This window comes from Channa argus, chromosome 7 (assembly GCF_033026475.1).
Source record: "Channa argus isolate prfri chromosome 7, Channa argus male v1.0, whole genome shotgun sequence".
NCBI lineage: Eukaryota > Metazoa > Chordata > Actinopteri > Anabantiformes > Channidae > Channa > Channa argus.
In genome coordinates, this window is record NC_090203.1 from 13539539 (window position 1) to 13561567 (window position 22029).

General features: G+C 41.8%; 1 protein-coding gene across 4 annotated transcripts in view; it reads left to right on the forward strand.

Moving 5' to 3' along the window:
• Positions 1-22029, forward strand: part of kif13a (kinesin family member 13A) — a 37779-nt gene that overhangs the window by 12966 nt on the left and 2784 nt on the right. Inside the window, exons 5-39 of one of the 4 annotated variants that reach the window (XM_067511238.1) lie at positions 62-154; positions 1443-1623; positions 4172-4259; positions 4783-4917; positions 5043-5155; positions 5267-5378; positions 5585-5797; positions 5913-6023; positions 6120-6254; positions 7124-7254; positions 7521-7607; positions 7695-7870; positions 9893-10112; positions 10589-10751; positions 10860-11003; positions 11100-11249; positions 11787-11951; positions 12103-12276; positions 12815-12966; positions 13054-13186; positions 13377-13523; positions 13987-14019; positions 14960-15059; positions 15170-15296; positions 15399-15454; positions 15543-15667; positions 17291-17467; positions 17550-17642; positions 17755-17907; positions 18001-18078; positions 18177-18227; positions 18785-18872; positions 18987-19138; positions 19903-20067; positions 20803-22003. In XM_067511238.1, coding sequence (XP_067367339.1) covers positions 62-154; positions 1443-1623; positions 4172-4259; positions 4783-4917; positions 5043-5155; positions 5267-5378; positions 5585-5797; positions 5913-6023; positions 6120-6254; positions 7124-7254; positions 7521-7607; positions 7695-7870; positions 9893-10112; positions 10589-10751; positions 10860-11003; positions 11100-11249; positions 11787-11951; positions 12103-12276; positions 12815-12966; positions 13054-13186; positions 13377-13523; positions 13987-14019; positions 14960-15059; positions 15170-15296; positions 15399-15454; positions 15543-15667; positions 17291-17467; positions 17550-17642; positions 17755-17907; positions 18001-18078; positions 18177-18227; positions 18785-18872; positions 18987-19138; positions 19903-20067; positions 20803-22003 — 5622 coding nt within the window. Of the gene's footprint in view, positions 1-61; positions 155-1442; positions 1624-4171; positions 4260-4782; positions 4918-5042; positions 5156-5266; positions 5379-5584; positions 5798-5912; positions 6024-6119; positions 6255-7123; positions 7255-7520; positions 7608-7694; positions 7871-9892; positions 10113-10588; positions 10752-10859; positions 11004-11099; positions 11250-11786; positions 11952-12102; positions 12277-12814; positions 12967-13053; positions 13187-13376; positions 13524-13986; positions 14020-14920; positions 15060-15169; positions 15297-15398; positions 15455-15542; positions 15668-17290; positions 17468-17549; positions 17643-17754; positions 17908-18000; positions 18079-18176; positions 18228-18784; positions 18873-18986; positions 19139-19902; positions 20068-20802; positions 22004-22029 lie in introns of all 4 variants that reach the window. The other 3 variants (XM_067511239.1, XM_067511237.1, XM_067511240.1) reach the window with 3 other exon arrangements.

A 22029-nucleotide genomic window follows, 5' to 3' on the forward strand; every position in this document is an offset into this window, starting at 1 on the left:
ACACATGAAGGGTTTGTCTGTTTACCATTATCTCTATGGTTACTAATTCTTTGTCCAAAAGGTCAAGAGGTGGTGTTCAAGTGCCTTGGAGAGGGAATACTTGAAAATGCATTCCAGGGATATAATGCATGCATATTTGCCTATGGACAAACAGGTAATTGAAAAAAATCAGATAATATCCACTAATAGTCTGTTTGCAATGCAGTGTTTTGAGCATTTATAAATAATTAATTACCCCTCTTGGAGTTGAGTTAACTTTATTTAAATATATTTACATAGGTAAAGAATGGGAACATTGGTATTTCTGATCACTCTGGTCAATCATGTAACTCACATCCTTCCTTGTACCAAAATAAATTAGCTTTTTTGCTCCAAATCCAGTCTTAGAGGGAAACAGTAGAGAGACCCACACCTATTTAAACGTTTGAAGAGAACAGCATTGCTGCTGCCTGTAAATTGCTTAATGTATTAGAACAAATGTTTTGTGCATATTTCAACAGCACTTAAGTAATGACAGAGGCTACAGTGTAGCATAGTATCTCATTTAATATTTCTAAGCAATCTTAGTGTAACTATTTTCAGTGACTCTAGCAATGGCAAGATCATCAGGCCACCATCAGCTCAAAATGTTTATGTATCTAATTTGTTGATTTATGACCAATTCCCCACAAACCTAATGATGTTCCAGCCTCATTTGTACTTTGTGTTTAGTAGTGTTTAGTGTGTTTAGAACTAGTAGGCAAATGTTGGATGCTGTTAGTGTCAGTGAAGTGTTTAAAGGGACCCAGTAAAAACACAGGCAGCAACTGAATGGAAATGCATTGTATTATGAAGGGTATGTAGTGGCGATGGCAGGTGGGAACTCTTCAGGGAAGACAGGATACAGGGAATGACCGGGAAGTCTGGGGAGGAGAAGAGAGTTGAATTGTGGAGAAGACATACAGAAATAAACTAATAGAACTGGCTAGGATCTTACTTTGAGGAAGTGCAGATGGGAGACTGACAGGTATTGGAGACAAGGAAGAAGCAACTGAGGTAGACAAAGCCGGCAGGGGAGAAAATGGTAAAACCTAAAGGCGACTAAAAATATCAGCAACACAAAAAACAAGTAACAAAAGAACAGAAAGTAGCAACTAAGACAAAAATCAAGAGAAGTCTTGAGAGTGGCATATAAAGGGAGTGGCACAGGTGAGGCAAGTTGCCACTAATACAAAGGCGTGAGAGAAAGTGAGAGCAGAGCACAGGGTAGAGATAAGGAAGGTTACCAGGGCAACCCAGATTAGAGTCGGTGTCGTGACAGTTAAACTAACCTGACAGGCATGTGTTAAGCATAACTGCTAAACATCTGCATGCTTCAGCTTTTTTGAATGCTGATGTTTGGTTAAGCTTAATCAAAGTGGAAGAGCTGTTAGCAAGGCTGATACTTTTACTTGTCCCTCCAGGTTCAGGCAAGTCCTTTTCCATGATGGGGAATGGAGACCAGCCGGGTTTAATCCCAAGACTCTGCTGCTCACTGTTTGACAGGGTCCACAGAGAGGCGAATGAGGCTCATTCTTTCAAGGTGGAAGTGTCCTTTATGGAAATCTACAATGAGAAGGTCCGTGACCTGCTCGATCCCAAAGGGTTAGTCTGATTTGTGTTCTTGTTGTTTTTCTTTAAAATAAACATGTGACTTGTATCAGCTTGGTGAATTTGCAGATCTAATGCTTTAGACTGCTTTGGTAATGTATTTGACCTGAGGTGACAAATGCAGCTGGTTACACAAACTGTGTTGTACTTTCCTCATAGGAATCCTCCAGCTTCCCCATGAGCAGTGTCCCCTCCATCAGGTCCCACTTTGTGCTGCTTTGCATCTCTGTTTATAGCTCTGTTGTGTCTAGTAGCCTGAAGCGGGGACGGTGACAGAATGATATGAGTAGGAAGCTCAACCCAGTCATTTCCTGCAGAACAGTAGCCAACATCATCCTGTGACACTGCTGCATTCTTCATCTCAATGGTCTGATGTGGGTTGGCAGACAGACTGCAGGGGAGGGCAAGCTGTGAAAGAGTGTGTTTCAGGGACATCTGTTGTGAAACTGGGAGCAGGAGACCAGTCAGAGTTGCCTGTGAGCCGAGCCCCAGAAAAAAACTACAGTGCACTGCTCTGTGTGCTGCAGATGTCTAAAGGTTCAGCCAGACCTGTTTTGATGGCAACTTCCCCTTGCTTTTGTAATGAGCCTTGCACTCCATTGATCCCTCTGTCTTTCTGTTCTTGTGATTTTTAAGTTTAAACAGTAGTGGCTGTGGTATAGACATACAGTGAGTGGTAGATTACTAGAGTCAATGCAAGTATGTTGGTTTCTGCTAACTTATTTTGCTACATTAACTAACCACAGACTGGGATTCAACGACTTTTACTGATCTGTTGGATCTCTCTACAGTTAGCCTGATTTTAGTTTATCTCCAGTTTGTGCAGTTTACCCACCTGCACCATCCTACCTACGATTTGATTCTAAGCATATTACTCACATTTTGATCAGGAAGGTTTGTCCTAGCAGAAATCCTGCATGATGAACAACAGTCAGTATCAAGTGTCATCTACATACCTAAAGCCACATGCTGTATGGCTTATCCCTCCTTACCATAAACATTGTTGTTAACATCTTATTGCAGTTATAGTCCTTGTTGATGGAGTTATTTCATTACTGCAAGCCAGAATGTTTTTAAAATGATATATATGTATGCCACATAAATATTTTGAAACAGGCATTATTACAAAATATGATCATGATTTAATTTCACATTTTTCAAAAATGTATATAAATCCTTGCCCCCAGTAAAGGGTCAATGTGTCATATGAATTCACAAGCCTTAAGCATGTATTTAAGTTGTATCCATTCCATCACCAAAAAGAGAATTTGTTGAGTTGCTGTTCACATTTTGACATCATGAGACCAAGACAACACCTATACACCTAACACCAATAGCTGGCCACTGCAAGCCTTCAAATGGGATGTACTCAGATACCATAAGCAGGTTGCAACAGAGACACAGAAAGACTGTAAGGCTCACAGAGAGACATAGAAGTGGTCGTCCTTTGGCCACATCTCATGCTGGTGACCGCTTCATTGTGATCAGTGCCCTGTGGAACTGGATGATGAATGCCATTCAACTCCAGGCACGTTTAAGGGAGGTAAGAGGCACCCGAGTGTCACCTCAGACCATTCGAAACTGCTTAGCTTGGCATGGTCTGTGTGCTAGACCACCTGCAAGGGTACCTGACTACACCACCAGGCACCAGGCATCATTGTCTTGCATGGGCGCGAGCATTTGTGCTGGATGAGGAACCAGTGGCCCTCAGTGCTGTTCTCCAGTGAAAGTTTATTCACATTGAGCAAAAATGATGGCCGCCAAAGCTGTTGGAGACATCAAGGAGAATGCTTTGCAGCAGCCACTGTTGTCACCAGATGAACCTTTGAAGGTGGTGGTGTTACAGTATGGGCAGGTGTCTAGTCAATACAAAACTGCCCTGCATCTTTGAATGGTACTGTGACAAGCCGATACTACCTGAATAACATCATCAATCCAGTCATTGCGCCTCTGCATGGGCCAAACAAGCCTGGTTTCATCTACATGGACAACAGAACATGAGCCCTAGTTCATCGAGGTCGAATCATCAGGCAATGGCTGCTGGAGGCTTGGGTACCTCAAATGAAGTGGCTTGCACTTTCTCCAGACCAGAATCCCATAGAAAACCTATGAAATCAGCTGAGTCATCGTGTAGAGGATTGTAACCCTGAACCCCAGACCCTCAATGAGTTGAGGGAGCCCTTCAAAAAGAGTGAAATGCCGTGCCTCATAAGAGCCATAAATCAACTTGTGAACGGCATGAGAGGTCATTGTCAAGCTGTAATTGATGGTCAAGGACACATGACCATTTATTGAGACGCATTTTTTGTTGTGGTATACCCACAACAAAAAATGTCAATAAATTGTTTGAATAAATTACCATTACATGCTTCTACTTAAAGGCCCTACTTTCATAATATAATATCGTTGTAGTATGAACTTTTTCCATTTTCCCTAAATTTTAGTCGAACATTTCTAACTTTTCTTGTCCACAATTTAACATAGCTAGTATCAGTCCACCTCCTTTTTAATTTACTCATGTTTTGCCTTCTCTGTTTTAAAGGAGCCGGCAGTCTCTGAAAGTTCGGGAACACAAGGTCCTGGGTCCATACGTGGATGGTCTGTCTCAGCTGGCTGTAACCAGCTTTGAGGTGTGTCTTTGACTCTTTTGTACTGTAACCAGAGACAAGACTGAATCCACCCTTTATCACTGACCAACAGATTTGAAATGTGCAAAAGCATGATTCATGGCATCTAGCAGTAATGCTTTTACTTCATACCCCCACTCACCAAGTCATTAATTTGCATTAGGAATCGTTAACATTTAGCAGATACTCTGGTGACACATATTCCTTGTGTTTGGTTTAGTCATTGGTTTTTGTGTAGTTTATATGCCAAGCCTTGGCAGGCCCTTCCTAATTAAGTTTAAACATCTCCACCCTGTTCCTCTGTGCTCTGCTCTGCCTAATATTAGGCCATTGGATTTCCCGCAGCCTTGGCCCACTGCCTGCCGTGACCCAGCTAAATCACATGGTGCATAGCCAGTGTGAAAACTGCCTGACGTTCGTTTAACATAATGATCAATTAAGGCAACTTTGCCTTAATCTGAGTAACGTGTTTTTTCTAACACTCCTTTGGTGTTCTTTAATTTTATAACCTCATTTTATCTTTTAGGACATTGAGGTGCTAATGTCAGAGGGTAACAAATCTCGCACAGTTGCAGCCACCAATATGAATGAGGAGAGCAGTCGTTCACATGCCGTCTTCAGCATCATTGTGACACAAACTCTTTATGATCTACAGTCTGGGGTCAGATTGTTATGGCTTTTAACCCATATTCACGACAAATGTTTCCAAATAATTAATGACTTAATTTGTGTTTATCCTGTAAACTACATGTAACATGTATTTTATCATTTTGTGGATGTAAACAGAATTCAGGAGAAAAAGTAAGCAAGATGAGTCTGGTTGATCTGGCAGGCAGTGAGCGAGTCTCTAAGACTGGGGCTGCTGGAGATAGACTCAAAGAAGGCAGCAATATAAATAGGTGGGTATATTTTTAATATGGCTGGCATACAAAAGTGCAAATAATCATTTGAAAGGTCAACACTGATACTGTATGATTTAAATTGATTGATGTTTCTGTGTATGGGTCTAGATCTCTCACTACATTAGGCTGTGTGATTTCTGCTCTGGCTGATCAGTCTGCAGGAAAAGGAAAGGTCAAATTTGTGCCTTACAGAGACTCAGTCCTCACCTGGCTACTGAAGGTTTGACTCACAAATTACACATATTTAAAACTGCATTCTGGCATGGTGGTAATGATATATATAATAGCTTTAGGTGTGCTAAAATTTGTCTAAGTAGTGACTTATACCTGGCACCTTTTTCCACATTCATCAATTACTTTACAATATTTGCTCAAAGATTAAAAAACACAATTAACCAGTACTTCCTTGTGTTTTTCTGCCTTCAGGATAACCTTGGTGGAAATAGCAAGACCGCCATGATAGCCACAGTGAGTCCAGCAGCTGATAACTATGAGGAGACTCTGTCCACACTGCGTTACGCAGACAGGGCCAAGAGAATTGTCAACCATGCTGTGGTTAATGAAGACCCCAATGCTCGGATCATTAGAGAGCTAAGGGAAGAGGTAGAGAAGCTCAAAGTTCAGCTGTCTCAGGCTGAGGTGAGAGAAGTGAAAGGTTGGACTTATAAGGCTTACAAATCATAAATTAAATCAAGGTGATCTGTCATTGATCACATTATGGTCCAGTACTAATGCCAAGTGTTTCCCCCATCAGTCCCTGAAGGCTCCAGAGCTTAAGGAGAAACTGCAGGAGTCTGAGAAACTCATTCAGGAGATGACTGTCACATGGGAAGAGAAACTCAGAAAGACAGAGGAAATAGCCACTGTATGCAAATCTGTCACACTAAAGATTTCCTCTTTTGTTTGTTTAAATGCAACTTATTTTAATGTACAGTGTCATTTTTATTTTCTGTGTTTACAGGAGCGCCAGAAGCAGTTAGAGAGCATGGGCATCTCTTTGGAAACATCTGGTATAAAAGTGGGTGAGGACAAGTCTTTTCTTGTGAATCTGAATGCTGATCCTGCCCTGAATGAGCTGCTGGTCTATTACCTAAAGGTATTTCAGCACCTAACCTTTACAATGAATATGCTCCAGTCTAAATGTACCTATATTTGTTCCATTGTTTTCATTACCTTAAAAAGGAGCTAAGGAGTTAAGGAGCTTCAAAACAGCTAAACAAACCCTAAACACCTCATAATATACTGAATTTGGTACAGGGGCAAAATGCTGTCTTTTCTGGCAACTAATCACCATAAGTGATTACTTGCTGGTGACGAAGGTTTATTTGCCATGAAAACCATGAAAAAAGCCACTGGTATTACAGTATATTTTAAAACTCTCATACTGACATACTGTCTCTGTACATACCACAGCAGTAATATTTGCTGGTACAGTAATATTGAAGGCCTTGGAACAGATCACCCATGCTGCAATGATCCAGATGACAGTGAGAGCAGAGAGCAGGTCTGCACTTTGCAAAGCACTGAGATGAAACAACCAGCCAGCGACAGTAGCTGGAACTGTAAGAGCAGAGGCATGTGAGACAGTTGTCTGTGCAGCCTGCAGAACAACAGACCTTTGTCTGAGTTCTGTGAGCCAGACTGGCATATCAGTGTGGAATGACTATGGTAATGTGAAATGACTTAGTTTGCTGCGGGGTAGGACCTCCTCTTAAAGTTCTAATGTTTGTCTAACAGTGCCCACTCACTTTGTTCCACTCATGTCTGGTTTTGCTTTGATATTGCTCTTAATTTCCTAACCTGAGAACATTGTATTTTTTATAATGAATGTTTTTATAATAAAATGGTGTGATAAAAAGCTTTTAGGGTTATAGGCAAAAAGTTGGAGTGAGACATTTAATGTAATTACTTTTAGGTCTGTCTGAATATCTATGTTTCTTTCATTTGTTCTTCACCTGAGTGTAGGAGCACAGCCGTGTGGGTGCTGACACGTCTCAGGACATCCAGCTCTTTGGGATTGGGATCCAGCCAGAGCACTGCATCCTGGAGCTCTGCCCAGATGGTGATGTCACCCTGATGCCCATTGGGAATGCCAGGTGAACTGTTACCTCCTACATACTCTCTTTGTGCATCTATCTGTGATCTGTGTTTTCTCTTACCTTCGTGGTTGACTGGACCAAACTGTTTCAAATGACCTCACTATGCAGAAATCCTTGATCTAAGCTCCATGCTTTGATATCAAAGCTACCTCTCCCGCTACAAATGGATTGTTCCTTCTCAGTTAGTTGTCCCTGAGTAAAGCTTTAAAATTATAATACCATCTGACTTCCATTCATTAATAGAATGCATCCATTTTATACAGGACCTGTGTGAATGGAACAATGATTGATTCCTTGGTGCACCTGTGGCATGGAGACCGTATCTTATGGGGAAACAACCACTTCTTCAGGTAAAACCTTTTTCAGTCAAACTTAAACAATCAGAAAACTAAAACATCACTGACATGCAGTACATACATACAACTGTTATGTTGCAGGATTAATCTTCCTAAGCGAAAACGGCGAGACCGTTTGAAGGACCTTGACAGAGCATCTCCCAGAGACAGCTTTGTCGAGACAGATGTGGAGACTGCCAGCGAGGCCTCTTCTGAGCAGGACTACAGCTATGAGTTTGCTCAGATGGAGGTTATAATGAAGACTCTGGGGAACAATGGTATGATTTGGATAATCTACCTTCTGCAATCTCTATGATCTTTTAGGCTTCCAAAAACAGCTGTATACAGTATGCATTCCACTTTTCTGAACCTCCTGCTAATTCCAGCTACCATGAACAAAATCATTACTGTAAAACAATACTTTGTTTATTCCATTAGACTTAGCCAAATCTAGTTTTACCACCATTACCGTGTTTTGTTAGGGATTGTTACACAAAATGTAACATTTAAAAGTGAGGTGATGCCTGGGTAAAGCTAATGCAGGATACATGAGATACAGCAAATGTGATGTCCCATGTTATTTGTTCAGTCTTCAATCACCATTGATTTTTATAGCAGTTATTTTTGTCTATTTGGTTAATCTCTTAAAGTCTATAAAATGTTTGAAAATCATTTCACTCAAAGCCCAAGATGACATCTTTAACTTGCTTGTTTTGTCTGACCAACCATCTAAATCTTGGAGCTGTTCAGTTTCTCTCTAGCTAATATACATTGATCAGGCATAACATTATGAACACCTATGCAATTTAATGGAATCCAGTACAGTGGCTCTACCATGAATTTTGTTGGTTAGAAACTGCATCTTCCTATAATGCATAGACGCATAGAATTACCACCTGACAGTTTAGACCTAAAAATTGAGAAACGATCTTTTCCTTTCATCTGTTCCCTTTCAGGGGTCGCCACAGCGAACCATGTGCCTCCGTCTAACCCTGTCCTTTGCATCCTCTTCTCTCACACCAACTAACTACATGTCCTCTCTTACTACATCCATAAATCTCCTCTTTGGTCTTCCTCTAGACTTCCTGCCTGGCAGCTCCAACCGCAGCATCCTTCTACTAATATATTCACAATCTCTCCTCATGTCCAAACCACCTGAATCTGGCCTCTCTGACTTTATCTCCAAAACATCTAACATGAGCTGTCCCTTTGATGTTTACATTCCTGATCCTGTCCATCCTCATCACTCCCAAAGAAAACCTCACATCTTAAGCTTTGCTACCTCCAGAACTGCCTCCTGTCTTTTCTTCAGTGGCACTGTCTCTAAGCCGAACAACATCGCTGACAAAATAAAACTGAGACTGTACAACAAAACTGAGAATTGATAACCTTGTGAAAAGGTAGAATTCATGGGAGACCCACTGTATTGTATTGCATTAAATTGCACATGTGGTCATATTGTTACCCCTAATGTCTTGACAGAGAAAAGCAAAGAAATTCTCATGTCTAACAAATAAGTCATGTGAATCAGGGGACCAGCCATTTAGGGCATTTTTTAAATAAGTATTTGATTTGTAATATAGGAATACAGGCCTCACTGTAAGGGACTGGTTTTAAGTTTGGACCCAATAATGCGCCAGACACAACAGCTCAGTTTTAAGAAGTTTTATTAAAAGGAAGATAGTTGGCAAAAGCAGGATGGTGCTTGATGGTCCTGGGCTCCGGTTAGAGTGAATGGGGAGAGAGACTCCAGAGACTCTGGAGGCGAGGCAAGGGATTATGGGGTAGAGTGGAGGAACCTTCTGTGGGGAAGGTGCAGTGGTCTGGATCCGTAGTACAGAAACAGGCCTTGTACCGAGTGCATGGATGACAGCAGTGGTGACTGTCCAATCCCTGACTTGAAGAAATTCCAAAACCCCTTTAGTGACACAGTAGGAACAAAAATCTAACAACAAGGTGCTACAGACATAAACATGGGAATACAGGAAAATACTTTAACTCAATTCCTTATTAGAGTAGTCCTTATCACACGATTAAGTCAACAATTGAATGCATGAGCACATGATGAACACTCGTCTTAGCTCCGCATGAAAGAGTAGGCAGGCATTCGCATGGTTTTTGAAGGACAAAACATGAAGTGACTGCAAAATAAAAGCCTGAAGCGGGAAGGGAAGTGAAGTTCACCATCTTGACACTCACTACTCTACTTGCAGTTGTCTGTCCCTCCACAAATAACATTTATAAACTTGCACAGTGTTTTTGGTTGTAAAATTAAGTTTTCTTCTCTCATGCTTATGTAGACCCAACGCAGAATGTGGTCCAGGTGCTTGAGAAGCAGTACCTGGAGGAGAAGCGTATGGCTCTGGAAGAGCAGAGAATGATGTATGAGCGAGAGCTGGAGACACTACGCCAACAACTGTCTCCTGAGAAAACACCACAGCATCAACGGAGCAGCAGCGATCGCCTTATGTTCCCAACACACGCACCGCACAGCAAGCTGCGTCTGTGGACAGAGGAACGGTCCGAGGAATACACACAGACAAACACACCTGTTTGCTTCCCACCTATTTTACTTGTTCTTATTTATATTAGCTGTTAACATGTTTCAGAGATGAAACATGTGTATGAAATACACATGAAATAGTGTATTAATCTCATGAGTTTTACATAGTTTTTAAATAGACGAAACCAAAATGCACAGGCCAATTCTGCCCTCAGTCTCTTAGGTAAACCTAAGTGGTTATTGAAAAAAGTTAAATAGTAGTTAAATCAAAGATGCAGAGCTCAGTGGTTTCTTACCCTTCAGATTCAGGTTTAAAAGATGCAGTTAAAGAAATATAAATAATTCTGGGTGACAAAAATTCCATAGAAATGTGTCTGTTCTTTGCACGTACTTTTCCTGTAGATAAACGTGTCTATTCAAGTCAACCCTGAGAGACCTTAAAAATGACATGCATTCATCTTCAGGAATTAATCATCTCTGTGCTCTTTGACAGGGATGAACTTTTTCGTCAGAGTCTTTCCCGACTCAGGGAGCAGGTTGTGAAAGCCAACACCTTGGTGAGAGAGGCCAACTTTTTGGCGGAAGAGATGAATAAACTGACTGACTATCAGGTCACCCTTCAGATTCCTGCAGCCAATCTCAGTGCCAACCGCAAGGTCAGAACCCAGAACACACACACACCCACAGACTGTTACAGAAAGTTTGGGCAGGAATTATTACTGAAACATGGTAAGCACCTAAATGTACTAAAACTTTGTTTGTAGCGTGGAGCTATAGTGAGTGAGCCAGCCATCCAGGTGAGGAGGAAAGGGAAGGGGACACAGGTGTGGACCATCGAGAAGCTGGAGAACAAACTAGTGGACATGAGAGACTACTATAGGGACTGGAAGGAAGGCACAGAGGAGCTGGTAAAAAATTAAATATCAGAGGACAGGAAATGGGAATAGATAAATAGAATTTTTTTTTTTAAGTCTGCTCGTTTGTTTGTTTGTTTGTTTTTTCAGCATAACAAAGCAAACAATAAGCACTGTGACCCTTTTTATGAGGCGCAAGAGGACCACAACCTGATAGGAGTGGCCAATATTTTTCTGGAGTGCCTTTTCCACGATGTCAAACTGCAGTATGCTGTTCCTATCATCAGCCAGCAGGGAGATGTAAGGCTACACCAACATCTGTCCATTATCTGTAACCAGCTGTCATAGGGCAAGAAGCAGAGTACACCCTGGACCAACACAGACAGACAACCATTCTTTCTCACATTTACAGCTACAGGCAATTTTAGAGTCACCAGTTAACATAACATGCATCTCTTAGGACTGTGGGAGGGTGGAACAGGGGAGAACATGCAAACTCCACACAGAAAGGCCACGGTCAGTCCGGGATGCAAACCTGCAACCTTCTAGCTGTAAGGCAGTGCTAACCACTCCACCACCGTGCTGCCTCATACACCAACATAAACAAATAAATACAAGATAAATTAATAAATTAATGTGCAGCTTCTCAGTATTCCTAATAAACCAAATCCATGTGAAAAGATTATTCGCAAATATATCACAATGATGAAAATGGTTAAAGTACTTCACAAGTTCACACACAAATACATATGGTCGTCAAAATGTTTTCATATATACAGTTTGTTTTGAAATAATATATGTCAAGCAATAATACAATTGTTTGGCTTGCCTGTACAGGTAGCAGGCAGGTTGCACATTGAGCTGATGCGGGTAAGTGGAGCCGTACCAGAGCGCCTCTCCGGGGGAGATGATTCATCAGAAAACTCCAGTGAGAGTAGCTACTACGAAGTCATGGACACCAATGGAGAGATCGTCCACATGGCCAAGAGGCTCACGTGCAGGGTAAAAGCCATGTGTCAGTTGATTGTGACCAAAATCGACCAAAGACTGTAATTGTACTGTGATTGTATCACAGAATCATTTGTTCTGAAACCTATTCAATGTATATCAAATCTCAGTAGAGTCATCCTTTCTTTTTGTCTTTTTGCTTTAGGTGCGGATTAGGGAGGCTACAGGTCTGCCACTGAACCTGTCCAACTTTGTCTTCTGTCAGTACAACTTCTGGGAGCACAGTGAGCCTATTGTGGCTCCTCCAATGGTCAGTCCAGACAGACCTTCTTCTCGAAGCCCAGATGCCCAGTTCACTGTACAGTTTAATCACTGCAAGGTAGAGAAAGGAGCTGCTAGTTGTTTCATCTTGAGGTTGCTAATGTCTTAAATTGTGTCTACCTATAAAGCGTATCAGCCTTGCCTTAGGGATGTGCATGTCACACAACTAACATGCATCACATTTATGATCCAACTGCCTACGCTGTCTGGGCATCAACTCACTCGTGGTTTATGCCATAGAAACTGGGTTTATAAATATGTATGGTTTCAAAAGTATGTTTTATGAGCAGTTTTTTGCAATTTGTGTTAAAAACAAATTTATAAAAACAGAACAAAATATCTTACCCATTATCAACACTGGTGTTGTTTTTTACAGTGTTTAAATAGCAGCTTTCTTATCTTTCTTTTCTCCTATTCAGTGTTTTCTTGTAGGTTTCTCTTTCTGTTCTTTGTAAAAAAAGAAATGAATAAATAAAAGCACTTTGAATGCATCAGTGAACACCCATGCTACATGTTACATGTCTACATGCTGCAGACATTGTGCTTTCTGTGTACTTTTTTCATATAATTTTACTAGCTTTTTTTAACTATTGCAGGACTATGTTGTGCATGTGACAGATGAGTTTTTGGAGTTTATATCAGATGGAGCCTTAGCTATAGAAGTGTGGGGTCACCGCTGTGCTGGCAATGGACGTTCACTTTGGGAGTTGGATGCACTGGAGGCCAAGACCCAGACACTTATAGACAGGTATATGATTCACAAAGAAGTTTGCACACAAACACATACAGACTCTGATAGTTAACATTTCTAATGCTTGGATGTTGCATGTTCAAGGTGGAGTGAGGTGTCTCGCAGGATCGAGCTGTGGATCTCTATTCAGGAGTTGAATGAGCAGGGAGAGTACTCATCTGTGGAGCTGCATTCTGGAAAAGACATAAGCACTGGAGGAGTCTTCCAACTCCGACAGGTCAGATAAAAATATGAAAAATATTAAGGAACTTTATGTTAAGGTCAGACTGGGTGCACCACATAAAAGACACATTTACAAATATAACTTAAAATGTCATTTTTGACGGCCAGTTGTACACGATATTGCGTGAGAGTCAGGTGTTGGAAACTGCACTCTGATGTTCACTTACAGGAATTTTTCCAAGCAGGGTCACTCCAGGAGGCTGCAGGTGTGCGTGAAGCCGGTCCAAAACTCAGGCACTCTGCCTCTGCTGGTAGAGGCTTTGCTGTCTGTCTCTATTGGCTGTGTGTCAGCTCGCTCCACCAAACTACAGAGACCACTTGACAGCTACCAGGTCTGTGGAAGCCATACTGATCTTTATATATATTTACATATGTATACGCCACATGAACCTATTATGTTAACAAAAACAGAAAGATCTTTTATACAACTGATTCCGCATTAAAACTAAAGAGTGTTCTGGGAACAGTATGGCAATTTCATCCCATAGAAATACAATATTATACTTATTCAGCCAAAATGTGTTTAGGCTGGTTTTGTGGCATTTCATCTGGGTAGCTGGCAGTCAGTGTAAATTAGACCAAGAAATGTACAAATTCATTAGTGCTGTTAGGTCATTTAACATGCATTGATGTGGCCTGGTTCACAGAAAGCAACTGTTTGATACAATGGAAAAAGTCTCAAAGTCCCTTTTATTTTAAATTATGCACATTTGTAATAACTAAAAGAATATGAGCTGTTATGTCAGGGATGTTTCAAGTTCCCCACATTTGACTGAGTGTGTTCTCTCCTGCCAGAGAGAGGTGGAAGACGATATGGATAGTTATCAGGTACCCAGACTCCTGCTGCTGCAGCTCCCCCTGTAGTACACTCTGCAGCATGAAGGACACATACTAAACCAGTGTTTACCACTAGGCCTGTTGCCGTGGGCATGTGAGGCAGGAAGCACAGGACTGTGTCTTTACAAACTAAAAACTGCTTTATTAAGTAGCAGCTGCACATGTGGATGATTTAGGCACTGTAATCAATCACAGCAACTGTCCTTTGGCAGTCCTGTATGCAAAATACAACAGAATCCGACCATGGCTGAGCTCTTAGCCACCATGCAGTCTGCCAGGGATTCCTCTCTCTCTCGCCTTTTCCCCTCAGGTTGCTCAGACTAATGCTACTCTTTGCTTGTCACTACTGAAGAGCTGCAGGAATAATAAGCCGCAATTAATCACATGGGTATTGCATGGCTGCATAATCTACAGTACTTTGCATGGTGGTGTACTCACACCAGAGGCTTATATGGTTGGCTTTGAGTTATTTTGGTTACTTTGGATGGTGCATAGGGGACTCTGTTCTCTGTGGTGCTCACACAGAGTGATCTTCCATGCATCCAGGTAGGACTCTGGATGGCTGTTGCTGCATGTAAGGATGTATATGTAAGTGTATACAAGTGTATATGCATGATTGCGGACGTGTAAAGAAGTTTAAGGAAGGTTTTATGAGTGTCTCATTTAGAATTTGACTATAAATATTTTTGGAGCTAAGAATACATACATTAACTGAAGGCTTCAATTTTAAAATCCTTTGGTGTGGAGACTTGTCAAGATTAACTTTACTAGGACTTTCTAATACATTGGCAGTGGGTGTTAAAGAGCAGTTATGTCCCTCCTATAGATCAGTCCTGCACACCCTCAACCTCCCCAGTAACTTCACTAAGCCTTTCCTTTGTCTCCACACTAGGGCGAGATTGCATTGACTCTGGGTTCTGTGTGGTTGCAGGAGGAAGATCTCAACTGTGTGCGAGAGCGCTGGTCTGATGCCTTGATCAAACGTCGAGAGTACCTTGATGAACAAATCAAAAAAATCATAAACAAACATGGTCAGTTCTAGTTTCTGTGTTACAGCTACCACTTACTTTCCAAATCACTTTATTTCTGAATTGTCTGTTTGGTGTAATGGAAACTTTCATTCCTCTTTGTAATTATCCAGAAAAGTCAGAGGAGGACATTGAGCGTGAAGCTCGGCTAGTAGAGCAATGGGTTGGTCTTACCGAAGAGAGAAATGCAGTGCTTGTCCCTGCCCCTGGAAGTGGCATCCCAGGAGCTCCTGCAGACTGGTAAAAAAAAATCACATCATCATATCAAAAATCAAATCATTCATGTTTAATATTTTCTGCTGTTTGTTTTTTACCATTAACCTCTTATTCAACCGATTTTAGGACACCACCTGCAGGAATGGAAGCTCACATCCCAGTTCTGTTCCTGGATTTGAATGGTGAGGTGGACAAAGCCTTCATCTAATATGAAATTTCAGAGGTTTTTGCTCAGGAGTTATAAACACTAACTGCTTTTTATGCCGCCAGCGGATAATCTGACAGTAAATGAGCAGCTGACCGGCCCACATGCTGCAGGTGTTAACTCTATCCTGCCGAAGGAGCATGGAAGCCAGTTCTTCTATCTTCCTATTATCAGACACAGTGATCAGGAGGTGAGAAAAGAGTTTGACTTTACTACCCTCCTCTGGGAACTAAGGGAACTCAGATAATACCCCAGACAAAACTGAGTGAAACTGGATAGTGTTTCTTTAAAAGAGAGAATGCCCTCTTCAGTTGTAGTTTTAGAGACGTCAAACTTGTGGTTTGTCATATAACCACATCCTCTGTGAAACTATATGAAAACATAAAGTCTTGCGTGCTCCATTGCTTCTACAGGTACTAGCTGTCTGTTTGTTGTAAGATAAGATGCATGTTTGGTTGTCAGTTGTTGTACAAAGACTCCTCACTATATTTTGTTGATTTTTCAGCTCTAATTGTAAAAGTTCTTCTTTCATAAATAATTGCACACAGACAGGAGCATTTAGGGCAAAATTCTTTCTACTTTTATGTGCATAATTGAACAGTTAATACAGCTAATGTGATCAGGGAGACAGGTAGGAGGGTACTCTGTGTGTCATTGGGAAAGTGGACAAGGAAACTTGGTGGTGAAAAGAGGAAGATCAGGAGTGTATAAAGAGAAAGAGGTTAGCTTAGAAAATAAAGGAAGTCTGTATGAGGAAGTCTTGAGTGGCATAGAACTATATTAGAGTGGTGCAGGACATGTATGAGAGCTGTAAGACTGTGGTGAGGTTTGCTGTAGGTGCGACAGAGGAGTTCAAGGTGGAGGTGGGTCTGCATCAAGGATCGGCTCTGAGCCCCTTCTTGTTTGCTCTGGTGATGGACAGGCTGACAGATGAGGTTAGAAAGGAATCTCCATGGACTATGATGTTTGCAGATGACATTGTGTTCTGTAACAAGAGCAGAGAGAAAATCTAGAGAGGTGGAGGTCTGCTCTGGATGTTCTAGACGGTGGTGAGACCAGCGATGTTGTTTGGCTTAGAGACAGTGGCACCGAAGAAAAGACAGGAGGCAGAGCTGGAGGTAGCAGAGCTTAAGGTATTGAGGTTCTCTTTTGGAGTGACGAGGATGGACGGGATCACGAATGACTCCATCAGAGGGACAGCTCATGTTAGATGTTTTGGAGATAAAGTCAAAGAATCCAGATTCAGGTGGTTTGGACATGTTCGGAGGAGAGACTGTGAATATATCAGTAGGAGAATGCTGAGGTTGGAGCTGCCAGGCAGGAGGCCTAGAGGAAGACCAAAAATGAGATTTATGGATGTAGTAAGAGAGGACATGAAGTTAGTTGGTGTGAGAGAAGAGGATGCAGAGGACAGGGTTAGATGGAGCCAGATTATTCACTGTGGTGACCCCTGAAAAGGAACAGCCCAAAGGAAAAGAAGAAGATATGCATAATTGAACAGTTATGAAGTCATGTGAAGGCAAAACATCATGCAAGCACTTAAAAAAATAATCTTAATAACTTTTTCTTTGATATTGAGCTGCAGCATTAACTATAAAGTAATCACTAAGTCTTTTTTTTTTGTTTTGCAACATTGTGCAAAAGGATGTAGGATGTGGCACTTTTTTCCATTTTTAGCCAACTGCTGCAAACTTAAAGCTGCAACCCACTTACATATCTGACTTTGTGTATGCACATTTGCAGCCTGACAGCACATGTTCTCTCTCTGCACATGACTGTGGAGCTGTTACAAAAATCTCTTCTAACTGACCAGGTGTTAGCAGTCTTCTCCTGGGACTCATCCATCCATGATTCTGTGCATCTCAACCGGGTCACATCTCCTAACGAACGCATCTACCTGATCATCAAAGCCACAGTACAGCTCAGTCACCCTGCCTCCATGGAGCTGGTGCTGCGCAAGCGGATCGCTGTAAACATCTACAACAAACAGGTTACTTCTAAAAGAACTGGGCAGCCCATAGCATAGACAACATTTGTAGTGATTAACTTGTTTTTTTATTTGTGTCATACAGAGCTTCACACAGAGTCTTAAGCGAAGAATGTCCTTAAAGAATACACTTTACTCTTGTGGTGTGACTTATGAGATTGTGTCCAACATACCAAAGGTACAACATTGAATCATTGAAGAAATGTTTTTCTACCACAGACAGCTTAGCTGATGTGATGCAGACAATTGGTACAGCCCTTGTAAGCAAGTTTCTTCTCATTTTCTTCCAGGCCTCAGAAGAGCCAGAGGAGAGGGAAACCTTGGCCCTGATGGCAGCTCGTGGAGACACTGAGGAGACCCAGGATGGCGAAACCTACATAGAGAAATATACACGGGGAGTTCTGGAAGTGGAGAACATCCTCAGTCTGGAACGGCTACGGCAGGTATTGTATATAACAGTACAAAGTGTGTTTTACTCCAAAATAAATTAACCCAGAGAGTGACATGAAGATAAACCTGTGTTTTTTTCCCTATAGGCTGTGACAGTCAAGGAAGCACTCACTGCCAAGGGGAGACACCTAAGGAGGAGTATCAGCACACCAAATGTACAGCATGTAATAAACATATCAATCACTGCTTTACTCACTGAACCACATGGAAATGTTGTTATGGCACATAATGGCAACACTGACATGTTTTTCTTGTTCTACAGTCTTCATGTAGTAAAACAGACTTGACTGGTTGTGAGTATGAAGACGGCAAGGTAGGCGGTGATTTTAGATGATGACATGATTATCATAGCCTTGTCAAAATACAAAGTAAATACATTCTTATCCTAGAATATTTAAAATTAAGTGTACTATATCACAAAAGAGACCCATAGAGAATGTGAAGTTACTTGGTCCAATCTTAACTGTTGGTGGAGGGGGGGCGTTATCTTATGAGGTATGCACCCAACCTGCTATCTGCTAACCAACCAATTGTAACCACAAACCTAAGGTGGTTACATTGGGTTATCTGCATACCTTTTTGCTTGGATGGGCAATCGTATTTAAATTGATTACATCTTGTAGAGATCAGGCAGAAAAATGTTAATGCTTCTTTACTGACCTACTATGGCAGCAGCACTGACCTACTCGGGTGATGCTTTTCAGAATCACAAGATAAAGTCAAAACACAGACTCCAGCTCCAGAATGGAACTTGAAATCTCACATGGTGCACAGAATTCAACAAACAAAATCAACCTTATATTCTCTATAGTTTTAACTTTACTGGAACACTATGAAACTGGTAAAAATAACCTGTATGTTACGGTCTAGGACCACTGTGACCATGTGGACAGCACCAACTACACTCCTCAGGATGGCTCACTTTGCAGCACACCCATCAAAAGCAAGGAGAACACAGGTAATCTACAGAAAATGCAAATGTGCAGCAGCCATATGATTTCCTGACTTGAGCAAGAAACTGTGTTTGTGTTGCTTCATTATAACTGGGTTATACCTGCATGTTCTTACACAGGTTTGGTGCCAGAGTGTCCTACTTTTTTCAGCTCCAGCCCTTTTAAAGTTCTCTCTCCCCAGCCACCCAAGTTCCTCAAGTCTCTGCTACCTGTGAAAGAGGAGAACAAGGCAAAGAGAGCCCTGGAGGCTCATCCACTGCTGGGGCAAGAGGTAAGGGGGGAGTTTAATTACCCCTTTTCATTTTCTTTCTAATTTTAATTTTATTCAGTTCTGTTTCCTGTCATTTATCAAAACCCATTACACATTTTACCATATCACTTATATCAAAAGAGTGTCTAAAGCTGCCCGAAGAAGTTTCAGAAAATTGTGTTGCTGATGTGGATTAAAAAAAAACAACAGCACCATCTATGGTGTTGATGTCACTATTTTGAAATGGAAGATCATGACTCAAAGGGAGCATGTCTTCAATTGGAGAAAGCCACAATGCTTGACTGGAAAAAGCTTTGCCCGTATCATATCTCATGATTTAATTTGTTATAATTGCTGTGGCTGTTCAACCATTTAAACTAACCTTGCATATTTGTGTTCGTTTGTGCTTGAAGTGGACTAGAAAAAGAGAGGTAGGGGTTTTGAGAGAGAGAAAATGTTAATGTATGACTGCAGTGGTATGTAAATAGCTGCAACCTGAATAATATTTATGTTTGATATGACATTAAAAAATAGCAGATGTTTGATGGGAGTATAGTGTATCTGACAAAGGAAAAAGGGGGCTAAAGATACACTTGGACTTACTGGACAAATAAACTGTGTTTCAAATAAAAAGTTGCATAACTAACATGCACCAGCTTAGGACACTTCAAGCACTGGGTTTTAAGTTTAAACTGCATGGCACTAACTGTGTAACTGGCCTGCCCAGCTCCATGCATGCTGTGTGCGTGTGTGAAGTGTGTGCTGTTGTTCTGACCCATCTGCAGAGCATGCACTTATGTGTGGACAACCCTGCACTGCTCCCCCCTCCCTGTCCCTGGCGCCGACCCAGGGCAGGCAGCGAGGGCCACTGCAAACCTTCCACCTCCACCTCCACCCCCACCTCCACTCCCACCAGCAGACAGCTCAGCCTAACACTGCCACATACTGCTGTAAGTGTCACTCACAATGGCACACACTGCTCTGAGGGTAACTGTAAAAGAGTTTTAAACACATGCTTCCAGTCCTTCTGTGGCCCACAGCATTTCCATTGAGAGTCACACCCTTCTACAAACAAACACAAGGTGCAACCACAACAATTGCTGTAGTTTTTGTGCCAGTGTACATATGAAATGAAAGAGCATGAATTGTTTTTAGTTTAGTATGAGAGAACAATTACAAATGGTTACAGTATAGTTTTAGTTTCTATTACTGTTATATCCAGTGCACACGTTAGTCTAAAGAGCAGGAAACTGTTTTTTGCGAGAATAAAGAGAACAAAACAAAAAGAAATATGAATATTTCTAAAGAAATGGATATGTTGGCCTGTATAGCCTTATAGCTTATTCTTAAGCAGTCTAACAATTAGAACCCATCTAAATTTACTCCAGTTGCTCTAACAACATTGGAAATGCAGTAACATAGAATGGCACCCAAGTTTAATGATGCTTTTTTGTGAACAGTGGATATTGTTACATTGATGACTTAGCAAACACCGCAAAGAAAATGCAATAAAACATTACAAATTTGTACCATTTTCGTTTTCATTATCACATTTTACATCATTTATTAATTTTCTTCATTTACACATGAAGTGGTATTAAGTGTTTTTACAGGCGATTGCTCTATACAGTTTCTATCTCACATGTCTGCCGGGTCTTTTGTCCTGCGGCTGTTGTTCTGATCAGCAGGACTCTGAGGAAGAGGAGGCAGATATGGACATGACTCTGAATCTAAATAAAAGCACTCAGGACCACAGCAGCTTCCAACCTTACATCCCAGAAGACTTTGCAAACTTTGAGATCTATAATGCCACTCTGGAGAGCCAGGAGGGTTTTCTGTCCTCCCATTCTGACTTAAAGGGAAGTCAGTGTAGAGGTGGGATTAGAGAGAAAGAGCTGTCCCGAAGCCCCACCGCCAGCAGTTGCACTAGTGGCTATTTTTCACACAGTGCCTCCAACGTTACGCTGTCTGATATGCCTTTCAGTGCCAGTGAGAGCTCTGACCACCTCAGCTGCACCTCCAGAGACCCCCAGGACCCTCTTGGCTGCCCTCCTGGAAGAGGCTGCACCCAAACACAGCAGCCTGCTGTCTCAGCAGGTGGCATTCAGGATGTATTAATCCACCAACAGACCTCACCTGTCAGTATTCCTAATTGCACAGACAAGCAGCAAACATTCTCTCTGCCTCAAGACTCTGTTTTCAGTACCAGCCAGGAGTTCACTGATTTTAAAGGGGCTGGTGACAGTTTTGGAGAGAGTGATTTAGCACATTTTAGAGGAGGATGGGAACAGGAGGGTTTGGAGCTCTCTCCAAACCAGCACAGGAAACAAGTTAATGTAGATGTCAGCCAACACTCCTCTGACATGTCTGGTATAATCAATATATCTAATCCTGAAAATGCTTCCACTGGTATATGCAAATGTTCCAATAATGAAGACTCTGTTAGTATACCTGTGCTCTGCCCTAACACACCTGTAATTGGTCCTGTAGTCAGAACCCCAGAATCTGTGCCAGACAAAAATCCATCTCCAACTCGATTAATTCCTTCTGTATCAGTTCCACCTCCAACAACATTATCCCAGGTCACTTCATCTACAGCCCCATCTCCTACCCCAGCTCTGCGAGCAGGCGGAGAACCTCTGATCCAGGAGCCAGCACAAGGAGATCTTCCCCATGCTAGTCCTTGTCCCAGCCCTAACCCCAGCAGTGCCGAGCCCTCAGGGGATTCCAGTGGAGATGAGAGCACCCCTGCAGCTCAGCTTCCAGACTGGATGGCTCCAGGGGAACAGGTGTGGGTGGGGAAGAGGAGAGGAACAGTCCACTATGTCGGAGGGGTGGAGTTTGCTAAGGGGATCTGGATTGGTGTTAAGCTGGACATGGCAGTGGGTGAGTCCTTTTAAGGAGTTTGCCAA